Source organism: Haematobia irritans, chromosome 5 (genome assembly GCF_050003625.1).
Source record: "Haematobia irritans isolate KBUSLIRL chromosome 5, ASM5000362v1, whole genome shotgun sequence".
NCBI classification, from domain to species: Eukaryota; Metazoa; Arthropoda; class Insecta; order Diptera; family Muscidae; genus Haematobia; species Haematobia irritans.
In genome coordinates, this window is record NC_134401.1 from 85807898 (window position 1) to 85827413 (window position 19516).

At 33.6% G+C, this 19516-nt stretch overlaps 1 protein-coding gene across 1 annotated transcript in view; it reads left to right on the plus strand.

Annotated features, from left to right (window-relative positions):
* LOC142239899 (uncharacterized) overlaps positions 1-15828 on the plus strand; it is a 42372-nt gene extending 26544 nt beyond the window's left edge. Inside the window, exons 7-12 of the mRNA XM_075311643.1 lie at positions 2976-3055; positions 3127-3240; positions 3312-3649; positions 15320-15450; positions 15515-15623; positions 15694-15828. Of these exons, the coding sequence (XP_075167758.1) occupies positions 2976-3055; positions 3127-3240; positions 3312-3649; positions 15320-15450; positions 15515-15623; positions 15694-15740 (819 nt within the window). The 3' untranslated portion in view covers positions 15741-15828. The remainder of the gene's footprint in view (positions 1-2975; positions 3056-3126; positions 3241-3311; positions 3650-15319; positions 15451-15514; positions 15624-15693) is intronic.
* Positions 15829-19516: the final 3688 nt, after the last annotated feature.

Here is a 19516-nt window from a genome sequence, read left to right on the forward strand (position 1 = left end):
AATCAAAGGGGAAATTTTGAAGTGTTGGTACATTTAGCTGGAAAACACCAACGGGCATTAATCCAATTAAGCAGATCCATCCAGATATCAAACAGCAAGAATAAAGGACTTTGTCTAAAATTGCATGCACATCCCAGCATAAAAATTTGGAAGTTCTTCCAAAGGCACAACTTTAAAAGCACTTCCAGAAGATGCACTCCCAATGATGTTCTTCATTGTAACTACCCAGAAGTTCTTTAATTTAATTTTTTTTTAACTTGGCTTTTCCATACTATTAATGGGTAATTTTAACTTTTTTTCAAATAGGTTAAAAACGGAGTAAGAATTCATAAAATGTTACAAATCATTTAAATTTTATCGAAAAAATGCTAAATCCGACAAGCGTTAGAATCAATTAAAAATTATAAAAAATATACAAATTATTTATTTGACAAAATATTACAGAATTTTTTAATTTACATCCAAAACATTGAATTCGGATCACACTTAAAAAAGTGATGCAAATTCAGTGCAACGGCTGTTGAAATGGAGGACACTTCCGTCCTATGACAAGCCCATGTAAAATTCATCGCTTCTGCGTCAATTTTGCGCCACTTCCGGATCCCAAAAGAGCATTTTCATAACTTTTTTGGCGACGCTTTTTTTGCTGGGATATGGTACTATTAATGGCCCATCGAAATGGCCCTCTAATAAAATAAAAACCCCAAACAGAAAATGAAGGAATACTTGACTAATACTGTCATGACAAAATTAAATATCTCTGCACAGAAAAAAAAGTAAACTACATTATGGGAAAAATGAACTATCTCGTGTGAAAATTGTATTCAAAATTTTGAGATTCATTAAATTAACGAAAATTTTTGGATATTTAACTACCATTTATGAAGTGAAGAAAAAAATCTTAGGCGCCAAACCATTCCCATTTTAACCACGCTGTAGTTCATTCTTACTATTTTTGAGAAGTGTACGAAAAACTGTTTTAGTTAGAATTGACCTAATTTGTATGTCATTGAAATTTTACTGTCATTTAACAGGTTGGCTGATAAGACCCCGGTCTAACAAAGAAAAACACAGTTTTTTGTCAAAATTCGTTTTTATTATTCAACATAGTTCCCTTCAAGAGCGATACAACGATTATAACGACCTTCCAATTTTTTGATACCATTTTGGTAGTACTCCTTCGGTTTTGCCTCAAAATAGGCCTCAGTTTCGGCGATCACCTCTTCATTGCAGCCAAATTCTTTCCCTGCGAGCATCCTTTTGAGGTCTGAGAAGAAGAAAAAGTCGCTGGGGGCCAGATCTGGAGAACACGGTGGGTTGAGAAGCAATTCGAAGCTCAATTCATGAATTTTTGCCATCGTTCTCAATAACTTGTGGCACGGTGCGTTGTCTTGGTGGAACAACACTTTTTTCTTCTTCATATGGGGGCGTTTTGCCGCGATTTCGACCTTCAAACGCTCCAATAACGCCATATAATTGTCACTGTTGATGGTTTTTCCCTTCTCAAGATAATCGATAAAAATTATTCCATGCGCATCCCAAAAAACAGAGGCCACTACTTTGCCAACGGACTTTTGAGTCCTTCCACGCTTCGGAGACGGTTCACCGGTCGCTGTCCATTCAGCCGACTGTCGTTTGGACTCGGGAGTGTAGTGATGGAGCCATGTTTCATCCACTGTCACATATCGACGGAAAAACTCGGGTGTATTACGAATTAACAGCTGCAAACACCGCTCAGAATCATCAACACGTTGTTTTTGGTCAAACGTGAGCTCGCGCGGCACCCATTTTGCACAGAGCTTCCGCATATCCAAATATTGATGAATGATATGACCAACACGTTCCTTTGATATCTTTAAGGCCTCTGCTATCTCGATCAACTTCATTTTACGGTCATTCAAAATCATTTTGTGGATTTTTTTGATGTTTTCGTCGGTAACCACCTCTTTCTGGCGTCCACTGCGTTCACCGTCCTCCGTGCTCATTTCACCACGCTTGAATTTTGCATACCAATCAATTATTGTTGATTTCCCTGGGGCATAGTCCGGAAACTCATTATCAAGCCAAGTTTTTGTTTCCACCGTATTTTTTCCCTTCAGAAAAAATTCGAAATTCCTTTTTTCCATTTTTTTTTCACAATAACAAAAGTTGCTTCAAAAAAGACGCTCTATGTTATCTCACAAACTAATTGACTTACAGACGTCAAATTTTGACACGAATCATTTGAAGGTTGGTACTATATAAAAATAATATGCATTTAATACTAGCGGCGCCATCTATGTGTTAGACCGGGAACTTATCAGCCAACCTGTTATATGTGAGCTATATCTACATCTGCATCGATATCAGCCAAAAGTGGCATGCATGTCCTAACTATAACTATACTACACAAAGTTTCACGTAATTTGGAGTACAATTATGACCTCTGTGGTAAATCGGATCAAAGATACATATGGGAATTGCCATATAAGTGTAAACGGTGCGAAAAATATATATGGAAGCTATATCGAAATCTGAACCGATTGCAGCGAAATTTGGCACACTTTACGATACTATCAGTTGTACTCCTTGGTCAAAATTTAAAGCAAATAAGGGTATAAATCTGACTTCTGGAGCCATATAAGTACATATCAGACGAAAGATATATATGGAATATATACCTAAATATGAACTGATTTCTTTCAAAATCACGCAAAATAGATACTTTTACTAAATTTGAAGTTGGTTAGACCAAAACTGCGACCTAGACTTTTATTACAAAAATGTGTTCACAGACATGGGTAGGTCGACTAAGGGACCTTGCTTGAGCAATATTTCCAAAGATATCATGTGTCTGTCTCGTCTCCTTCAAGGTGTTGAAAACATATGCACTAACTTATAATACCGTGTTCCCCAGAGTGGTTCTGAAGAGATTATTTAACTATATACGTTCTTAATAGAAAGATATTTCAACCGCAATAAATTTAAACTTTCAGTGCTGGCTCCATACTTGGTACATAGCAGCAGACTTTCAATTATATGCCTTAATGCTAGCCATACTTATCATTTCAGCAAAGTGAGTTATAATCTCTCTCTCTCTTTATTTTGTATATAAAATTGCAATAATTTTTTTCTAATATTCCATAGATATCCCCAATGGAAGAAATCCATTTATATTGCAATTGGAATTCTGGGCATATCACTACCAAGTATTTTCAGTTACATCAACAAATTGAATTCGGTGCCAACCATGAGTTTTGAGTAAGTAAGTCGGAAATGCAAACTTCAAGCATTCACACCGTATTTTGTATTTTTGTTTATTTTTTTTTCAGAAATTACCGTCATATGTATGTGAAAAATGCTGACACAGGAAAACACATTTACGTTAGTCCTTACGCTAATCTTAATGCAGTATTTGTGGGAATTATGTGTGGGGAGTTATATACGAACTTCCTACGACATGACAAATATAAACAGTTTGTTGGTGGCTATTTGAAATTCTTACCTCCTTGGGGTTGGCTAAGCATAGCATACATCTGGTATTTGGGTTCAAAACTAGTTCCATTGGAGGCCTCAATTTGGACGGCATTATTTCCATTACTTTACAAACATGTTGCTGTGTATATTGTGACCACAATAGTGATTTTGAAAAACATGAGTCAGACTGGTGGTAAGTTAATAAACAGTCGCTTGAAAAAAGGCAAAAAATGGGGTATTTATTATTATCCCTTCACCCAGTGGCGGTATATAGTCTATATATCTCGTGAAGGCAGGGCTGTGTTACAAATAATTATGCTCACCACGCGCATAACATTTTTTGGGCTTTTTCTATTCGACGTAGATATTCGAATTTGTATAAAATAGTTATTGTTTTGATTTCAGCTTAAAACCATGCATTGACTAAACTACAAGAGTAGCTTAACTAATAGGAAAATTATTATTGTCAAATTGATTTGGGCAAATCCCTTTAGACTTCAAGACGTTCATCCATTTAGAAATTGTAATGTTTGTGTTAATTGATGAAGGCAAACTCGTATATCAAAGAAACCCTTTTTTCGGGGAGGTTCGAGAATAATTCTTTTCTTGTTTATTTATTTATTATTAATTCATTTATCTATACAAAATTCATATCAAAGCCTCAGCGCCTTATATACTTTTTAGGGGAATAAAAGGCAACTTCAATAATAACTACATTTAACTCTATTAATCATATTAACGGCCATTTTCATGTAGCTCCGTTAGGCTTTAACTGCCAGTTAACAGAAAGTAAATTGCAAGTATCTTCTCTCCAGTTAACTTTAACTGAAAAATTTTCGTCAGTTAAGTTCCTAACTGGCATATGGAATATATATGCAAGATGACAGCTTCGTCCATAATACGGGTTAAAAGTTGGTTAGTTAGCGGAACACTAACGGAGCTTTATGAAAATGGGGGTAAATCATATAAAATCAAATAATTACATTAAAAGTGTTTCAACATTTAGCAAAAGGCATTCTTTTATCTTCTTTTTAAACCTTGAAATCGAAGATAAGTTTTTCAAGTACACAGGTAATTTATTATATTCAGTGGGTCCCGAGTAGCCAACGCGTTGTTTTGTGAGTTCTAATCGGCATCTGGAAACAGATATATCGTTTGCATGTCTAGTAATTCTACCAGTTCGATCTATATTTCGATGGAATGTTACAGATCCAGCATCGCCCGAGTTCAAAGATTTAAACATATATATCAAGATATTTTGTTTATATAAACCACGAACCGGTAATATATCCTTTGCAAAATGTTTATATAATTCTACTGTTGAAAAACGTTGAGGCAGATTGAACACCAACTTTAAGGCCTTATTCTGTGCTATTTGTAGACTTCTAAGAGATGCATTTGACGCTGAACCATAAACTATTGGTAAGTACGTTAAATGTGAATGAATAAGCGACTGATACATCATAAGTTTCACTTTCGTACTTATTTTATTCCTGAATTTATACAAAAGCCCAATGGCAGAAGAAATCTTAGTTTTAATCTCAGCTATGTGACTATCCCATAACATGTTATGGCACATTCTAATTCCCAAGTACTTTACTGTATTAGATTCTCTTACCCGAGTCCCATAGACAATAATCGTAAACTCGTCATCCTCAATTCGCAAATGCCGCCTGAATCTAATAAATGTTGTCTTCCCAGCATTGACAACTAGTCCATTTAATCTAGCAAACTCTACCAACATTGACGCGTCATATTCTGCTTGTGCCTGTAGAAACCTTTCGTGGTTATAATTGTATAAAAGTCAAATATCATCCGCAAATAAGAATAATTTTCCATAAAAACCAATGTTGTGAAGATCATTTATATAGATCTTGAAAAGCAAAGGACCCAATACACTACCTTGAAATAGTCCATGAAGAACCGGCAATTTACCACTAGATTCTGAGCCAACTTGAACAAATTGTACCCTATTCTTCAAAAAGTCCTTAAAAACCGAAATTGAATCGTCCGCTATTCCTAGTTATATTCCTTAACCTTTCCAATAAAATATCATGTTGAACTAAGTAAAAGGCCTTCGAAAAATCGAAAAATACCACAGCAACGACCCGATTTGGAATTAAGCCATCAAAATCCGGACTTTTGTCGACTTTCATTGATCTAATTACATTCACAATTTCTTCAGATATAACGAATCGTAAATTAAAGACGGTATTCACACCATTCATTGTCCCAAAAAAATTCAAGTCATCATTAGGATAACGTGTAATATTATCCTTCATGCTATTGATAGACTCGTAAAAGAATCTATTGAAAGTACAGGCCTTCTCATCATCCTCAATAGCATTATGGCCATCCACCGATATAATCAAATTGAACCTTGGCTTACTTCTACCCAACACATCATTGAGAAATCTCCATACTTTTTCGTGTCACCAGAATATCGTTCCAAAATCAACATATAATAGTCCTCCATCAATTTCTTACTACATAGTTTAACAATCTTACTAATCCTTCTAATACGTTCAAGCAAGCAGTTACTTGATTTCCTTTTCCTGTCTCTCAAAAGCCTTTGTTTAAAACATATTAGCCCATATAGACCCTCAGTCATCCACGGTGAAACCTCATATCTAATATCATTAACCCTACACTGTTAGAAAAATATGTTTTTCATATGTTCCGATATAAACAAAATGTGTTTCAGGCACAATTTTTAAACACAATATATTTAAGTGCAAACATGTAATGTTCCTAAACTAACACTAAATGTTTGGGACACATATGTTAATATGTTAGAATATATTATGTTTGGGGCATGAATGTTTTATAAAAATAATATGTGTGAATGTAAACATATATAAATTTACAAATTTTGAGTAAACATATATATGTTGTGATATTTTATTCAGAGAGAGTATAGAGAAAGAAATAGAGATGGAAACCGGGAGGGTTGACGAAAGATATCAACATAACACAGCGAGAGAATGAAAAGAGAGCAATTTCTGTGAAACCGCTTGTATGTTGTTTCGGAAACTGCTTTATGATAAGGCCAAAAACTTGATATGCTTAAGTCTAAATATTATTTAATTTGAATATTAGAATGAGTATTCGGAGTAAAGAGAATAGACATTCGGAACCAAGAGAATAGACATTTGAAAAAAAAATCAGTATGTGTTTTCGCCTTGAGAGCAGCATTTTATGTATGTGTGGACATGTGTTTTGTTTATCATTTTGGCATTATGGACACCATTTTTTTTCTTGGTTCGTTAAAAGAAATCGGAACTTTATCTAACCACTGCTCCACCTGGCCAACAAATGTATGTTTCTGTTAAATAATGTTATGTTTACATGGGCTCGTGGGCGCTGCAAACTATGATATATAAATGTAACTTATAATGATAATTGTCTATTGGTGACTATAACAGCTACGTAGCCCAGTGGTAGTGTGTTGACTTACAAATTGCATGGTTCCCGGTTCGATTCTCCATCCAGGCGAAAGGTAAAATTTAAAAAAAAAATATAAAATTGAATAATTTCTTCAACATTATTTGTATTACAGAAAAAGGTGCCAAGAACTAAAAATTTCGTGGAAGTGAAAATTATGTGAGGGAATGAACACAATCTTCTTGGTGAGAAAATTCTTCCAAGCATATAATATTTTGGGCTCAAAGTGCTTCCAAACATATAATATATTCACATAAAACAAACATAATAATGTTTCGGCAATATCCAATAATATATGTGCTTCCTGCACAATATGTTTGGAACATATGTTAGAGAAGCGATTTTTTTTGAGGGTGTAGTAGTATTCAACTGGCTCTGTGACTTCGCTGTAATCAGAGTCTCTATTAAACTAGCACATAAACGAGAAGGATTTGAGATACTGTCGAGTTGCGGCAGTGTTGAATCAAGGATACTTGTATATTTTACAAAGTCAATTTTCTCATTCCTTCTTATTACGGCCGGATTATAATTAATATCCAAATCAATGCAACAACTTATGGTGTTTTCTTTTCTGAAAAAAGGGCTTTGCCTTCATTTTGTCTGTACAGAATGCGCATTTTTAAAATGTTACCAGCAACCTAAAAAAATGGTATCATTTCAGCGGGCAGAAAAGAATTCAAAGAAGGAAACAGGGCAATCGCAGCACTCCCGTTTGTTGGCAATGCTGAAAATGCGCGTAATTTGCCTCTATGCGTGGCGTTATTTTCACAACAGAATTCGAAGCCTTTTCGCACCTTTGCCTGTTTTTTTTAGAAAAGAACCTAAAAAGTACATTTTCCGGGCAAAATGCAAAAAAGTGCGCATTTTTTACAAGAAAAGAAAACGCCATTAGAATATTGTGGTCAGATAACTCATTCTCTATAGCATAAACTGACAGCTTAGTGTGTAAATATAACCATAGCGATAGGCGGTACACGCTCACAAAAAATCGCTTCTGTAACATATACTCCCAAACATATTTTGCTTCAAGCATATACATTTTTGGGTATTGCCCAAACATTTATATGTTTGATCTCTTCCAATATATAATATGTTTGAAAGCATATTGGTCTAAACAATATATGTTTGGGTAGTTTAAGTTCCAAACATTTTGTATTTTTGCATCCAAATTCAATAATGTTGTCTTCCAAAAAACAATATGTTATTATGTGACCATATAATATGTTTGAAAGCATTTTGCACCCAAAAAAATTATATGCTTAAAAAAATTCTCCCAAACAATATTGTGCTCAAAATTTTATTTATTTATTTATATATTTACAATCATAATGAATTATGAAAATAAACAGGTAATATAGGTGTTAACAACATAGGTTTTCGACCTGAATGCTCAAAATTTATTTTCTGCCCAATTGTATATTCCCCCACTTCTTTCTCACTTCCACGAGATTTTTTAGTTCTTAGCACCTTTTTCTGTAATACAAACATTGTAGAAGAAATTATTCAATTTTTTTTTATTTTAATTTTACCTTTTGCCGGACGGGGATTCGAACAGCGGACCACACAGTTTGTAAGGATCAAAGAAGTAGCTGATCAATTGCCCAAGGAAAAATAAAATGTTAATTTTGTAATAACAAGCAACAACCAACAACTTAATTCAATATCGCTCCCTGTTAAATAGCGCTCCAAGCTACTAAACACATATATGTTTATAGGCTATTTCCAAATTAATATATGTTTGCATCCAAGCATATTATATTTACAAACATTTTATGTCCCAAACATAATATGTTCCAACATATTAACATATATGTCCCAAACATGTTATGCTAGTTTATGAACATTATATGCTTGCACTCAAAAATATTGTGTTTAAAAATTTGTGTTCCAAACATATAATGTTTATAGCCAAACATATGAAAAACAGTCTTTTTCATCCGTGTAGGCGAACACTTATTTACGTGTATTTCTTATTTGAAGCCCAAAATCCGCGACGGAATACCGCGACGGCTAGCGGCGTGTCGCTAAATTAAAACTTATTCTAACTCCTTGGCGAAAACTGGTATAGTGTTGCCATCGCTTATCAATTTTTTTTTAACTCACCACTAGGAATTGCTTTTGCCTGGACACGTGTAGATTATTTTTTCTTGAAATAACTCAACAAATAACAAGCCATTGTATGTTCTAATTCAACTTCATTGTTTAATATTGTCAAAGCATGCTGTATTGACAACAAAAACGCTAGGAAACGTGAAAAAGGGAATTATTCGCCGTCAAGCTTATTGTATTTGCCGTTGCGGCAAAAATGTTTCGCCTACCGCCTATCGCTATGGTTATATTTACACACTTATCCGTATCATTGCTACACAGATAAAAATAAGTTTGAGAACCAATAACTTTTGTTGGAAAACCAATAACAAAATTTGTTAATTTTCCTGCAACAAACTAATTTGTACTTTTAATAACCATTATTACAAAAAAGTTGTTAGCAATCGTTACCATCAGAAGGCAACAAATAATTTGTGTTCTCAATAACATAATTTGTAAGTAATTTGTTGAGCATCCAACAGTTCAAAATATTTGTTGTTGAACGTTACTTTTAATCCTCAACAAATATTTTTGAATTTGAACGAAAAAATTTGTATGTGGTTTGTTGCAGTCTATCAATGACCTGTAACAAATTTATTGGTGTATTGACAACGAATTAAATTGAAATTGACAGAATTATTGCACCAAAATTGCAAAATTGCCGGATCAATTTTGGAGATATTTTGTTAAGTACACACAGAGAATGAATATGACAAAATGCTATTTTTGGACGGGGAACATGTAACATTTTTGTGTCGAAAATCCTATACTCAGTTTTGTAAATGTATGACGATTTTAAATTTGAGTAGTCCAGGGTCTAGCAAGCATTTTGACATCTTTTTGCCCAGTGAAATATATTCTAGTTAATTAGAATTGTAATAACTCTAATCCCGATATTAATACGGTTTTATTAATTATCTCATACAACAAACACATTTAACTACCAAATTTAAAAAATATAAATTTTTTACAGGCATGCTTTTCTGTATTCTCTGATGAATGAGCTCGTTGCTTGCTATCATACACGTGCATGTGCTCATACTCATTTTGTTCTAACGGTATTCTTCGCATACTTCTTTTAGCTTTCGTACATGTTTTCAACGATGTGCGCGTAACCAGTCTTGTATTTTTGTTTTTGTTTTCATATCGATAGCAGTCAACTAATTTCGCAACAAAACAATTTGTTGAAAATTCAGAATGTTTCTATTATTTCCTCTTTCAAGCATCTACAAACACATTTCAACAACAAATGTCTCATATTCAATAGACAAATTTGTTGAGCATCAGCAGATTTTACATACAAATAAAGTTGTTAATATTTATTTGCAGTTATTTTTTTGTGTGTATTAATCCAATCAATACATTTCTAACTCAAAGGTCTGGTAACGTAAGCATGACATGAGTCAAAGACTTTGTAATTATAACAAGATGTCCAAATTGCCTCTTGTTCTTGAATAGATAAAAGTGCACGACTTTAGGTTCACACACGTTCGTTATCTATTTTGCTTGTTGGAAGGTTTCTTTGCAACATTTTCTCCAATTCCTCTTTAAAATTGTATTCGTAGCAATCATGTGTCTAAATAGCTGTGTTCGGGGGACCAATAATGTATAATAATTTGTGACTCTAAAATTTTTCGTTTAGACAAAAACTCGAACAAAAAGAGATAAAAATACATCAATTGACAAATAAAGAAGTTAAGAAGAAGAAAACATTTTGAATTGGCCGCTACTACGGGCGTGTTTCCAAAATTAAAACTGTAAAGTAAAAATTCCTATTTTCTCAGAAAAACTATAGAAAACTTAACGCAGAAAGAACACCAGGGAGCATAATAGACATCTCTTAATGATTTAATGACTTAAGTTCCAGTTTAGCCGTTAAAATTGCCATTTTTATCATCATATAATTATAAATAAACCATATTAATCATTATGTCTTGTATGGCAGTGTAATTTGTAAAGATACGGTACCAATAAAGACACAACAAAATAAAAATAAACACAGTTTACTTGAAGTAATTTCTTTTGGCATAAATTGAATGAAAAGAGAAAATGAAGAATTTTCAATTAAACAAATTGAAAATTCTTCATTTTCTTTTCTTTTTTAGATTCGTAACATCATACCCATATTTTTCCAACTCTCTCATAAATGTGTGGATCTAAACTCATGAGCCTATTGGAAAAAAAGAGGAAGCATATAGACATCTTGTTATTTCAGATAATCTTTGATTTCAACGCTATCTTCGCTATTTGTCAATATTACACGGTGTTTTAAATTTACGTTTACGTACACAGAGGTTCCTCCAAAACCATCTGATCTCTCACAATGAATACCATTAAAACCACCTATAGAATATAAACCAACGTTTTGGCTGCGGAACCATGTTTCCTGCATTGCTATAAGGTCAGGCAATTTCGTAAAATTACTAATTAAGTTTCTAAATCGATTAAATTTACTAATTGAAGATACACTCCTTATATTAACCGAAATTACATTTAAAAAGTTTAAATTATGATTATCAAAAAATGTATTATATGAATTGATTGTTTTAAAATATTTGGAATTCATAGAATATTAGGTAATTAATTTCTGCAAATATACAACAATCTAGTTCGTGGAATAAAAACCAGCATCATCATCATCATCGTCGTCATCATCATTCCCTCGTTCAACATTTACTTTTGAACCACTCCATCGACCATTTGAAATATTAGCAGAGGTTTTAAGTAAGTCGAGAATTCTCATCTTTCTTAGCATAGACATTAGAACCACGAGTATTTAAAACCAACAGTTTTCAACGACTTAGCGCACTTAAACAGCTGCATACATTCCTTTGTAACGTAATCATTAATATAAACGTTATTCAGCTCTGGAATATCTTTTAGTTTCTTTTTCCCATCCATAAAAGTAGATTTGCTTTTTTCTTTGAAAATTTGACAACAATTGACATCTTGTTTGTATTTTCCCTGCCATTCTTTATAATTCTCAAATAGCCGTATAACTCAAGAGAAGGGTGAAGGAGTTTTTACTCTACTCGATGTATGAATATATTAAAAAAACTCAATTTTTTACACGATGAGCACAAGCACGATAATTTGACGTTCGTTCGACCTTAGGGTTGCAAACTTTTTTCACATTGGAATTATCCGAATTTATTCTGATAATTGGTTGAGAGTTTCGCTGCAAGTAGAGTATGTTTATGAGGAATGTGGCTGTTCCGAATCGTTCGTCTTTTCCCAAATCAATTTGACAAACATAATTTTGGAAATTTGGAAGTTGTATTTTATCACGAATTAGTCTGCTTTTCGCTCAACGGCGAAATGAACAAAATAAATTTCTTTATAAAAAAAAAATTTTGTTTTCCGTATTTGGACGGAATTTTGGATTTTTTTAATATTAAAATTTAGATTTTTCAGGATTTGGATGGAAATTTGATTTTTTTAGGGGACGATCACGAAATTAGCTCCTCTTCCCTCTGCGGCAAAAAGCTTAGGAGATATGAGCAAAATAAGAATTTCATAGAAAGATTTCGGTTTTTCTCACGATTTGTATGGAATTTCCATTATTCTACGCACTTTCATCTTTCCAAATCAGTGACGTAAGCTTTTGCATAAGTCAAAAAAAGTTTTTTAGAACTATTAAAAAATTTGAACTTACCCAAAAAACACAATAAATTATTTGAAAATAACTTTAATCCAAAAACTCGAACTTCTATTATAATCCAATATTAAACAAATATATACGGCCGTAAGTTCGGCCAGGCCGAAACTTTGTACCCTACATCATGGATTGCGTAGAAACTTCATCTAAACACTGCCATCCACAATCGAATTACTTAAGTTGCGGTAACGCTTGCCGATGGCAAGGTATCTTAAAACCTCCTAACACCATCTTCTAAATTGTATGTAAGTCCATACGTGGTATATATTAAATCAAAAAAGATCGATCCAATACGTATATAGCTCAGTTTGACAAAGTAGACATAAAATTTTGACAAAATTTTCTACAGAAATAAAATTTTAACAAAAATTTCTATAGAAATAAAATTTTCACAAAATTTTCTATAGAAATAAAAATTTTGACAAAATTTTCTATAGAAAGAAAATTTTGACAAAAATTTCTACAGAAATAAAATTTTAACAAAATGTTCTATAGAAATAAACTTTTGACAAAATTTTCTATAGAAATAAAATCTTGGTAGATTATTTTTGGCTCGAGTGGCAACCATGATTATGAACCGAATAAAATTTGAACAAAATTTTCTATAGAAATAAAATTTTGACAATGATGAAAATTTTATTATGAACCGAATAAAATTTTAACACAATTTTCTCTAGAAATATAATTTTGATAAAATTTTATATAGAAATAAAATTTTGACAAAATTTTCTATAGAAATAAAATTTTGGTAGATTATTTTTGGCTCTAGTGGCAACCATGATTATGAACCGATATGGACCAATTTTTGTGTGATTGGACCAATTTTGGTATGGTTGTTAGCGATCATATACTAACACCACGTGCCTAATTTGAACCGGATCGGATGAATTTTGCTCCTCCAAGAGGCTCCGGAGGTCAAATCTGGAGAATGTTTTATATGGGGGCTATATATAATTATGGACCGATATGGACCAATTCTGGCACGGTTGTTAAAGATCATATACTAACACCATGTTCCAAATTACAACCGGATCGGATGCAATTTGGTCCCCTTTGAGGCTTCGCAAGCCAAATCTGGAGATCGATTTATATGGGGTCTATATATAATTATGGACCGATGTGGACCAATTTTTGCATGATTCTTAGAGACCATATACCAACATCATGTACCAAATTTCAGCCGGATCGGATGAAATTTGCTTCTCTTTGAGGCTCCGCAAGCCAAATCTGGGGATCGGTTTATATGGGGGCTATATATAATTATGGACCGATGTGGACAATTTTTGCATGATTGTTAGAGACCATATACCACCACCATGTACCAAATTTCAGCCGGATCGGATGAAATATGCTTCTCTTAGAGGCTCCACAAGCCAAATCTGGGGATCGGTTTATATGGGGGCTATATATAATTAAGGACCGATATGGACCAATTTTTGCATGGTTGTTAGAGACCATATACCAACATCATGTACCAAATTTCAGCCGGATCGGATGAAATTTTCTTCTCTTTGAGGCTCCGCAAGCCAAATCTGGGGATCGGTTTATATGGGGGCTATATATAATTATGGACCGATGTGAACCAATTTTTGCATGGTTGTTAGAGACCATATACCAACATCATGTAATATGCTTCTGTTAGAGGCTCCACAAGCCAAATCTGAGGGTCCCTTTATATGGGGGCTATACGTAAAAGTGGACCGATATGGTCCATTTTCAATACCATCCGACCTACATCGACAACAACTACTTCTGCCAAGTTTCAAGTCTATAGCTTGTTTCGCTCGGAAGTTACTTTGATTTCAACAGACGGACGGACATGCTTAGATCGACTCAGAATTTCACCACGACCCAGAATATATATACTTTATGGGGTCTTAGAGCAATATTTCGATGTGTTACAAACGGAATGACAAAGTTAATATACCCTCATCCTATGATGGAGGGTATAAAAACGTGATTTGGAGCCACTGTGCGATGGTCATTTTAACTTCACAGTGGACATTCGCATAGCTAAGAACTTAGGTTAGGTATAGTGGCAGCCCAATATTTCATACTCATTTAGTCTATTCAGTCCATTGTGATACCACAGTGATGCGATCTGAGAGCTATCTCTAGGGGTCCTAAGCCTCCCAATCAATGAGTTTTTCAACTCAGAATTTTTAAGGGAACAAATTGTTTTTTTTTGAGGTGACTATGCCCTCCCTCTAGAGGCCTTCCTACGCTTATGATTGCAACCTTAATACTCATTGTCACATATGCGTAGTCTGGATTTATTAAGACTCATTAATAAATGTGCAATGTACCTTTACCGATTAATATTTTGTGGGGAGGGGGTGCTATTTGTATCTGGAGGGGGGCTCTGCCCCACCAGGACCCTACAGCTGCGCTAATAACTGAAGGGGACATTTTTTGCTAGTAAGATTTTTAACTATTTTATAAATGACTCAGTACGAATCTTACGAAAATTACCTACTACCTTAGTGATTTTTACTGTCATTGATTTTAAAATCTACATTTAGTTCATAAAATTTTTAAGAGACATACTTCCAATGGGAAATATTGCAATGCAACATATCGACAAAAAAAATAATAAAACTAAACTAAAACAAATGCATTTTGCCAAAAAAATTTAATTTTGCATAAGTTTAACATTGAGCTTTTTCTCTGTAGGATTTCTAACTTGGCCTATATTTCGTTTGGTCTCACGGATTTCATATCAAATTTATCTTTGGCATGTGCTGATACTCCACATTATATTAGGAATCATTGTAGAACCATTGAACGTAACGCTGGCATTTACGGCAAGTATCAAATGGTATCAAAGTAAAACTGTCAATTTTTATTCAAATATATTTCTCATAACAGAGTAAAGTATTCATCACCACCTACATCGTCTCAGTAATGGTAGCATTTATTCCAGCTTTAATGATCGAGTATCCTTTCGCTGAAATTTTTAGTTTTATCGAATTGACAAGTAAGTTATACATTCATAATATTTACAACTTGGTTTAATACATTTGTTTTTGTTTTTTTTTTTTTTTTAGAAAAGTTAAAGTCTGCAAAAGAATCTAAGCCAGCACTCAAAAAATAGTAAACCCTCCAAAAAGGAAAATTTAGATTAATTTTCGAAAATTTTATCTAAATTGTATTTCAAACGGTGATATCAACCCAATCATAAAAATAAGAAAATATTTTATGAAAAATTTATTAGACATAATTATTTTGTTTCACTTCTTAAAGAAAATTTCGTAGTTTGAAGGAAAAAATTGGAGTTCAAAATTATAAAAATGTCTATAGGGCCACATGAAGCTCAAGATGGGACATTTTAATTAGAATTTACGAAATTCTTCCTTCTCATTAAGGCAACGAGAAACTTAAGGTAACCCTACAACAATAACCAAAACTTGTTACAATTTCAAGCCGATAGGTTGTTTCGTTCGGAAGTTAGCGTTATTTCAACCGACGGACGGACATGGGGGTCTGAGACCAATATTTCGATGTTTTCCAAACGGACTGGCAAAGTTAGTATTCCCCATCCTATGGTGGAGGGTATAAAAAATCATTGGTGTCAAATCATCACCATATTAACCACGCTGGCTCACTATTTTTTTACGAAAACAGCCAAAAGCGCCACATTATGGTCGTTTTAACTACAATATAGGAAACAAATTTCTTTTATAAAATTAAACTGATCGGAATGAAATAACAAAAATTTGTTCCAAGTTTCATGCCGATTGCTTGTTTCGTTCAGAAATTAGCGTGATTTCATCAGTCGGACGGACATGGATTAAACGACTCCGAATTTCTTCACGACCCACAATTATGTACATATTTTAATATTTTCATATGGAATGACAAAGTTAGTATTTCCCCCATCCTATGGTGGAGGGTATAAAAAATCGTTGGCGTCAAATCATCACCATATTAACCACGCCACCGTGGTGCAATAGTTAGCATGCCCGCCTTGCATACACAAGGTCGTGGGTTCGATTCCTGCTTCGACCGAACACCAAAAAGTTTTTCAGCGGTGGATTATCCCACCACAGTAATGCTGGTGACATTTCTGAGAGTTTCAAAGCTTCTCTAAGTGGTTTCACTGCAATGTGGAACGTCGTTCGGACTCGGCTATAAAAAGGAGGTCCCTTGTCATTGAGCTTAACATGGAATCGGGCCGCACTCAGTGATAAGAGAGAAGTTCACCAATGTGGTATCACAATGCACTGAATAGTCTAAGGGCGTTTTCGTTTCGCAAAAAATATGTTGCCCTGGCGTTACACTACTTTTTCCCTCATTGTATTTTCGCTCAAATAATAGTGTCATTCCAAAGTTATTGTTAATTCATAATATTGTGAGGGATACAGGATCCAAAATCTATGACAGTGTCCTTTATATTTGGCAATCAATTTCGAGAATGTTGCACCTTTTTTCCCAATCGAAATCGCCATAAGTGCGCCTGATACATCGGGCTGCCACCTAACCTAATCTAACCACGCTGTAGTTCTACGAAAACTGTAAAAAAGGACATGTGCACGCAGATACATGATTGTCACAATCATATTCGAAGAGCAAAATAATACGATAGGAGCTATTTTTGCGGCGACCATGTAACATTTCCATCTGCAACCAGTGAACATGGTTCTAAGAAAAATAAAATTGTCCTCATCTAAAATGTTATTATATTGATAAAAAGAAACAAGTAAGGAAAGTCTAAAGTCGGGCGGGGCCGACTATATTATACCCTGCACCACTTTGTAGATCTAAATTTTCGATACCATATCACATCCGTCAAATGTGTTGGGTGCTCTATATAAAGGTTTGTCCCAAATACATACATTTAAATATCACTCGATTTGGACAGAATTTGATAGACTTTTACAAAATCTATAGACTCAAAATTTAAGTTGGCTAATGCACTAGGGTGGAACACAATTTTAGTAAAAAAAATATGGGAAATATTTACATCTGAAGCAATTTTAAGGAAACTTCGCAAAAGTTTATTTATGATTTATCGCTCGATATATATGTATTAGAAGTTTAGGAAAATTAGAGTCATTTTTACAACTTTCCGACTAAGCAGTGGCGATTGTACAAGGAAAATGTTGGTATTTTGACCATTTTTGTCGAAATCACAAAAACATATATATGGGAGCTATATCTAAATCTGAACCGATTTCAACACAATTTGGCACGCATAGTTACAATGCTAATTCTACTCCCTATGCAAAATTTCAACTAAATCGGAGCAAAAAATTGGCCTCTGTGGGCAAATGAGTGTAAATCGGGCGAAAGCTATATATGGGAGCTATATCTAAATCTGAACCGATTTCAACCAAATTTTGCACGCATAGCTACAATGCTAATTCTACTCCCTGTGCAAAATTTTAACAAAATCGGAGCAAAAAATTTGCCTCTGTGGTTATATGAGTGTAAATCGGGCGAAAGCTATATATGGGAGATATATCTAAATCTGAACCGATTTGGCTGATATTTTGCTAGTTTTTCGAGAATCATAAAATACACAGATCGGTGAAAAATATATATGGCAGCTATATCTAAATCTGAACCGATTTTTTCCAAAATCAATAGGGATTGTCTTTGAGCCGAAACAGGACCCTATACCAAATTGTAGGACAATCGGACTAAAACTGCGAGCTGTACTTTGCACACAAAAATACATCAACTGAATTAGTAAACATAAGCATTTGTGTGGTAACATTGATATAGTTATGGGAGATTAACCGCAGTTGCATATTTAAGAAAATTAAGGGGTACATGTTTATGGGTGCTTTGTATCAATCTGACTATAGCTCATAGTCAGTGTTGCCAGGGAAAATGTTCGGTTTACCCTACAAGGACAAAATAAAGTTCTCTACTTTCCCATACATTCCCAAACAATTTTCGTTAAATTTAAACAAATTTTACAAAACAAAAATGGTTCTAAATACTTTATTATCTTAACACATGAATATGCAACGTATATAACTTAGAATAATTTGTATTACCATCACGGTTGCCACAGTTGGTAGAATTCTACCCAAAATAGTAATCTTTTTGTTAAATCTCTATAAAAATAAAATTTTGGAAAAAGTTTCTATAAACAAATTTTTGTGAGAAATTTTTCTATAGAAATAAAATTTTGACAATAAATTCTATAGAAATGAAATTTTGAGAAAAAATTCCATTTCCATTTTGAGAAAATTTTGTATAGAAATAATATTTTGAAAAAAAATTCTATAGAAATACAATTTTGACAAAATTTTCTATAGAAATAAAATGTTGACAAAATTTTCTACAGGAATAAAGTTTTGACAAAAATTTCTTCAGAAATATTTGTTCGGTAGATTTGTGGTAATTTGTGGTAATCTTCAAATTTTGTTAGATTTTTTTTTTTTGGCACGAGTGGTAACTGTTGTTACCACACGTTGTTAAAGATCATGCCTTGCCGGCTTCTAATTTCCTCCTCTAGAGGAGGAAATTATTACAAATTGTAAAAATTATTACAAATTGTGTTGAGTGAAAATGTCCCTACATTGTGGCCTACGTCCCTATAAGACGCTAAATATTAGAAAAACCCTACATATAGGGAATTTCCCTTACTTCTAGCAACACTGGCTGTGTTGATATAGCACCTACGGAGTTATTATACCACTAATATTGAGCCCATTATTAAAAAAGAGAAAATCGTTCAATTAGTGTGGGTAATAAATCCAAATTTGTAAAAATCGAGCAATATTCTTATGTAAGAGCTACAAGTACGTATAAATACGATCGGCTAGTACACCAAAATTTGAAATTTGAGTAACATTGGTTAATAAATAAGAGTATTATGACCAAATTTGGGAAAATCGAGCGATGCATATGGAAGCT